This window comes from Bidens hawaiensis, unplaced genomic scaffold (assembly GCF_021521415.1).
Source record: "Bidens hawaiensis isolate Kalapana, Puna unplaced genomic scaffold, B.hawaiensis_p1.1 tig00014471_1, whole genome shotgun sequence".
Taxonomy (NCBI): Eukaryota; Viridiplantae; Streptophyta; class Magnoliopsida; order Asterales; family Asteraceae; genus Bidens; species Bidens hawaiensis.
In genome coordinates, this window is record NW_027492261.1 from 197,362 (window position 1) to 203,689 (window position 6,328).

The following is a 6,328-nucleotide window of genomic DNA, read 5'->3' on the forward strand; positions in this document are numbered from 1 at the left end:
AGCATGAGGTTGACACATGGCATGGATCGAACGGCTGGCATTTGAAGATGAAAGAAATGATGTTTTAATGTGATGATTTATGTTATGGTTTTAAAGAAAAGATTAAATGTTTTGTAATAAACAGTTACATTTTTATATTCCGCGAAAGTTTTAATAAGCTCTGATCTGTAGAACTGTGTTTATGAGTAAATCCAACGCTAAAGTAGGGCTACCGGTAACGGGGCCTTACACCGTTATAAAAACACACATCATCAATCATCATATAAATACAAGCATACCAACTTTTGAGCTCGGTTTAACATAATCCTTACAAGTCTCATATTATATTTCATACAAACTATAACACTTGACAAGAATAATAATTACTCTTTTCGGTTGAACTTGATGGCGGTAATGAAGAAGATCCTACTTCTTTTGTCAAACTCATTGCAGCCATTTGATTTGATAAGTTCTTATTCACTTCCACCTTCGGCCTAATTTTTGGAACCTCCAAATTCCTTTCAAAATTCAAAACAAGAAAGAAAATAAACACTTTTAGCTTTGGCATATCTCAAGTTATAGCTTCAACTTTGCTTTGTAATGGAAAATATGTACCCATCATTGTGCTTTTCTTAGGGACGGTGCAATGTTTCGTCACTATAAAATTTTTCAAGCTCGATTAAGTTATTTGGGATCAATTGACCCAGACACTTGTCTTGGTGTGCCACATGGTAGCAACCACGAACCTTGGCGTTGTCCACTAAATTCTTCCAGACCGGGAAGCTACCCTTCAAAGTGTCTCCATTTCCCAGTATCCACAGACAATGCCTTAATAAATCAAGAGATTAAGTAAACCACAAACTACATAACCGATCCAGTTTGAATTGTTGTCCATCTATCATTTCGTAAATTTGTCCCAAATGTCTAAAATATAAATTCAACTCATTACACCGGGTTAGATAGGAACTAAGTGGTATATTCTTATATATGTATTGGTTTGGGATAATATGAATCCCGGGATCATAGTACACATAATTAAAGAGTGTTTAGATGTTAAAATAATACTATTAGCCAAATGGTTATGTCATTGTGCACAAGATGCATACTAATGACTGTGACATGTTTGACTTTAGAAGGGCAACAAGAAGTGAACAAGGATCAAGAAGCAGGAACTTCGAATCGTGGAGATGAATACATATTGTATAACTTTTGTTAAAAGATGTTGTTCGAAGAATGCTCGTAGTATGCTTAAAAAACATGTCACGATATGATCATGTGATAACACATGCTGATATGTGATTTTTAACTACTTGAGTTTAAAGTTATCAACATTCCATTGTGTTATGTGATCAGGTAAAACCTCTTATTCGATTACATCACTAAACATAGAGGGTTGCGTGTGAAGGTTTATTGAGAGTAAAACACCTTTGTGTGTGTGTGAAATGGTTTGTTGTACTGATTGTATCATTAGGGTTAATAAAGAAACAGGTTATATACTAAACTTAACCATGCATTTACATAATACTATCTCTAACATTATCATATTTACACTGTGTCAAATATTGAGACTACGAGTCTCACTAAGGTTGAATTGCAAACTTGATTCGTTTGGATGAAATCCACAAATTTCAGTGAAATCATAAACGGCTTAATACGAAAATGAAATCCAATAACTTCACTTGATTGTTTGAAAGGCACATGCACATGCACCAATCAGCCGGTGTCCCGATGATTGTGTGTTATGTGTCTTATGTCCAAGGCTTGATTCAAAACTACTATCGAGCCGGGGGTCTCACCGGAAGCAGCCTCTCTATCCCTATGGGATAGAGGTAAGGCTGTCTACATCTTACCCTCCTCAGACCCTACCATAGCATTGCTATTGGTGGGATATACTGAGTACGATGATGATGATGATGATGATGATGATGATGAATTGTTTGAAAGGCACTTTACATAGGTTAAGTTGTTTATATCCTATTTAGATCAAATTTAACACTTGGAAATAAGCCATAATGATTTAATGAGAAAATCGAAGTTTAAAAGGTTAAAAACAAACTTTGAAAATTAGATTGGCCTGGGTTTTGTCAAATACTAGCCAACATAATTTGATCTATCCAAAAGTGAACTGGTATGACCGCCGTTTGGATGACTGGTCCGATTATGAAAACATTGTTTCAAATAACTCACCATACAAAATTTAAAACAATTATGCAGGTTACCTTGCTCGGGTTAGAGCCACATTGGCTCTTCGACGCATACCAAGAAAACCAATCGATCCATTCCCGACACCAGTCACAGTTGATATGATTATCACGTCTTCTTCACAACCTTGGAATCCATCAACGGTTCCAACCTTCACTGAAAAATTACCTCCTCCAGCTCTAGTTTGATAAGTGTCCCCAAGTCTTTCTTGTATTGTGGTAACTTGAGCTTTGTATGGTGTAATACAACCGACACTAATCTTTTGTTTTTTGTTGATGGATTCTGTATATGTTGTTGCAGACAATATGTTTGTCGAGTTTATCGTAATATTGTCATTTTTAATCTTATAAATAGTTGATCAATAATAAAAACGCGGTACCTTTATGAAGTTTTGCAACCATCTCAGCAACCACAACTACTTCCACCATGTTTCGTTTACTATTCGTTTGGTCAGACTCAACTTTCCCATGGGCTATATGAATAAAAGAGTATGATCCAAACATGTCTCCATCAAGAAACTGTTTTTTGTAACTTTTTTCTTGTACATTTGGACCGTTAAGTAGCTTGTTTCCGTAGAACTTTTTGTTTGGAAACAAGCTTATATCGGGATGCATTCTGTACTGGACATTTAGCAAGTGTGTTGCGTGTTTTATCGACACTAATCTCTCAAATAAACTTCTTCCAAACTCCGCCTTCTCACATATCTACAAAGTCCAGGTTATGATGAAATATTCACAAAATTTTCTAAAAATTGTTTGCGTGTCAATCGAATCTTACTCGTTTCAACCCATAAAAATAATTCATTGTACATAAAAATGTTTTGAACTGCTACCCAACTCGGACCTTGCTTGTAACCGTAGCAGGGAGTTGTTTTTCATCTCCAATGAGTATAACCTCAGAAAGACCAGAGAGTTGCAAAGGGATAATAGATTCACATTCTTTAAGTTGACCTGCTTCATCAACTACCAATAATTCAATATTAGTCTCAAGGGTGCGCAGCCTACTCGAGCTCGAGGCAGTGCAGAAGACCAGGCATGCATTTCTCAAGCAAAAATTTCCAGCTTCTTGATCATCTGTGAATCTAGGGAAAGAAACGGTTTCATGAAGGACTTCCTCGATTGTTTGAAGAAACTCCTTCGTGACCAGAAACTCGGTGAAAGTGAATGTTTTCACCGTTTCTTTAGAAATGCCAAGCAGTTGGATAACTTGAATACCTACTGATTGAACCAAGCTGATAACTCTCATTATTTTCTTTGCCAGTTGTAAACTAACAAAAGAAGTTGGCATGTGTGTGTACAAGTTTCTAAGCATAGTTATAAGTTTTTCTGCAAGAACTTTGAATCTTTTTGTGATAAACTCTCTAATAGATAACTTATTATAATTGGTTTTCATGTTTTCCGCCAGCGTTTCATTCAAAAATATGTTTCTTCCGTACGTGTCAAGCTTCAGATCATCATTTTCTTCATCGTCATCCACCTTTCTTTCACCGCCTACGTGCAAACTGTATTCACTATTTGGGAATTTTAGCAAACGTATCATTGATTCCGCCTTGCTTGTCCAACCGAAAGTAGGGGACAAACATGTAGCAAGAAAAGAGATGCGGTTTTCAAGAAACACTTGACCAAGTTCTTGAAAATCATCAATTTTCATTCTCTTACCATTCCCGAACACGACTATGTCTCCAAAACCGTACTTATCATACTCAAGTGAACCTGTTACAAGACTCAAAAAACGATTTGCAACTTCTAACACAGCGTTGTTTGTAGGAGCACAAGTTAGTGTGCAACATTTCATTTTCCATAGAACGAATAAAAGCCAACCGACTGTCTTTGTTTTTCCGGTCCCTGGAGGACCCCATATCAGGTTTATAGTCTCTTGGTGATCGCATTCTCTAGCGGTAATGCAACTCCATATTGTGGTTTCTTGGGATGAATTCAAATTAAAAGTGTGCATGGCTTTTTGCAAATTCGGTGAAATAGATTTCTTAGTATCTTTAATCGAACATACTGAACATCTTTTGTTACTCTGAAAATTGAAATAAACACTCCATGATATTAGTCTTGTGAAGTCATAATTCAAGTCTCATATGAAATCAAGTATGTGAAAATGGATTCTTTGTTAGGGGAATTTTCTAAAACGAGTATATATCTTGGATTTCTGAGATTCGTGATCACACTTTCAAATCAAAACTAGTTGCGGTTCACAAATGAATTGATCAAATAAAACTCAGAAATTGAGAGCAAGATTCAAATATGATTTTTGGTGAGAATAATGAACCAGAGAACAATTTCGTATGATCAAGATGAATGATATTAGGGTTGGGTCAAACATGCATGTTTTGAATTTCAAAACAACAAATTTCAGAACAACAAATGACGCTCCTGTTGATTTCATTAAAATTAAAACAAATTCAAGTAAATTAAATTTTTGATACGGTTTTAATGAAGCAACATATGTCCAAAATATAACATTTCCAAGCTCGACTCCCGCCAGGGGCTCTGTCCCCTGGAGCCTACTACCAGGGGCGTTTCCCCCCTTGGAACCCCCATGACTTAGGGGTTTTGCTCCTAAGTACCAACAAGATTATAAATTATAATAAGATCAAATAAGTGTGCACCCACACCCGACTTATTTAGATTCATATTACAGTTAACTTGATCAACAAGTTAATCCTCAATTACACTAAAATCACTAGCATTCTTACCATTGGGTCACTTTGAAGCACTTTATTGATCATTTTCATGTTCTTCCCATCCAAACTAGGGTGCAAAGCTTGCCAGATACGTGTATTCGTAGTCAAGTTCATAAGATGAACCGCAAACAACATGGATTCCCTTTCTTGTAATTTCCCGGAAAACGGTATGGGCTTTGTTGATATAACTTGGATTGTGCCATGATCTTCATTCTTGACCCTTTGGACCGAGGCAATGACATACGGGTTAAGATTATTAACGCATCTTGGCTTTACATTTGTCAACACAATGAGATCTCCAACCTCAGGCTCATAGTTATCACTTCTAGTCTTCTTTTCCAACGATACGCTATACGAGTGGTTATTAGGGAACTTAATATCTTTTGTTTCCATTCTAACCCGAATCCCACGAGTAGATGCTCGAGAGATTATGTTCATACCGGACATTAACTGAGCACGGGTTTCTTCGAGTAGTGGTAAACGAGCTGGTGTAATCAGTTGAGGATGAGAATTTTTGTGGGATTTTTGTCACCTGTTAGATAGACTAAATTTTAGATTTACATTTAGACCAAAACTATTACTTCTTGTTTGTTAAACCAAAGTATATATATTTTGATGCATATAAAACAACTAACCTTGTTCCTGTTAAGATCTTTGTTGAGTACATCATTAACCGACCACGTAAACACCACATCGATCAACTCCTGATTCTTCATTTCCAATAACAGATCAAGTTTAGTTTTTGGTATTTAAATAGGCACCAGACTAAGCCTTGTATCTACAAAAGCTCCAAAGAGTAATTAATCATTAAAAGGTACAAAATAAAGTAAGATGAGGCTGCTAAGGAAAGAAGATACCAAGTTGACTCCTAGTCAATAAGAGAAATATAAAGTAATCTAATTTCCAAAAGAACAGGTTCTTCCAAATCAACAGTCTCGTTTATTATTTAAATGTAAACTTACCCGAAACTTCCGCATGTTTGCCACCCACGTAATATGATATCGAGCAAATTTGTTTGATCAAAATTTATGCCGTGCGATCTTAAAGTGAAACTTAAATTTGGTACAAAACATCTGCTAAAAACTTTAGTATAAATCTTTACATTTGTTATCATGCTTTAATTTGAAAATCTAGAACTTATCCTTGATGTTTGTCTTTGATTATTCAATTACAGTTGGAGAAACGACATAGAAACTTGGCTCGGCTTATGTTGAAGTCACTTGGATTAAGCATTAACACTTTAAAATTAGATATATCCACATAAAATATAACACATTAGGTACATCACCGTTGAGTCGTTGGCCATATAAATACAAACATACCAACTTATAATAAGCTCGGTTTAAGTGTTTAACATAATTCTTACAAGTCATGTAATATTTTCATACAAATTTAATTATTATACCATTACCCTTGAAAAGAATAATCACCATTTCTGGTTTTTTTTGGGCCAAG

General features: G+C 35.6%; 1 protein-coding gene across 2 annotated transcripts; it reads right to left on the bottom strand.

Moving 5' to 3' along the window:
• Positions 1-235: 235 nt before the first annotated feature.
• Positions 236-5,766, bottom strand: LOC143546855 (uncharacterized). Of its 2 annotated transcripts, XM_077038420.1 has the most exons (7): positions 5,509-5,766; positions 4,886-5,405; positions 3,025-4,206; positions 2,561-2,885; positions 2,199-2,463; positions 595-807; positions 236-497 (listed from the first exon to the last, which is right to left on the bottom strand). In XM_077038420.1, the coding sequence occupies exons 2-6, from the start codon at positions 5,318-5,320 to the stop codon at positions 612-614; spliced, it is 2,403 nt and encodes an 800-aa protein (XP_076894535.1). In that variant the 5' UTR covers positions 5,321-5,405; positions 5,509-5,766; the 3' UTR covers positions 236-497; positions 595-611. The 2 variants fall into 2 exon arrangements, with proteins under 2 accessions (XP_076894535.1, XP_076894536.1); XM_077038421.1 differs by having other exon boundaries at positions 4,886-5,766.
• Between the last annotated feature and the right edge of the window lie 562 nt (positions 5,767-6,328).

Bases quoted from the DNA above. Each gene is read 5' to 3' on its own strand.
- LOC143546855 (XM_077038420.1), bottom strand. From the start codon at position 5,320: ATGTCCGGTATGAACATAATCTCTCGAGCATCTACTCGTGGGATTCGG. The intron at 2,464-2,560 runs GTACCGCGTTTT...CAACATATACAG, and splicing joins GGTTGCAAAACTTCATAAAG to AATCCATCAACAAAAAACAA. The intron at 808-2,198 runs GTAACCTGCATA...TGATTTATTAAG, and splicing joins GTGGCTCTAACCCGAGCAAG to GCATTGTCTGTGGATACTGG.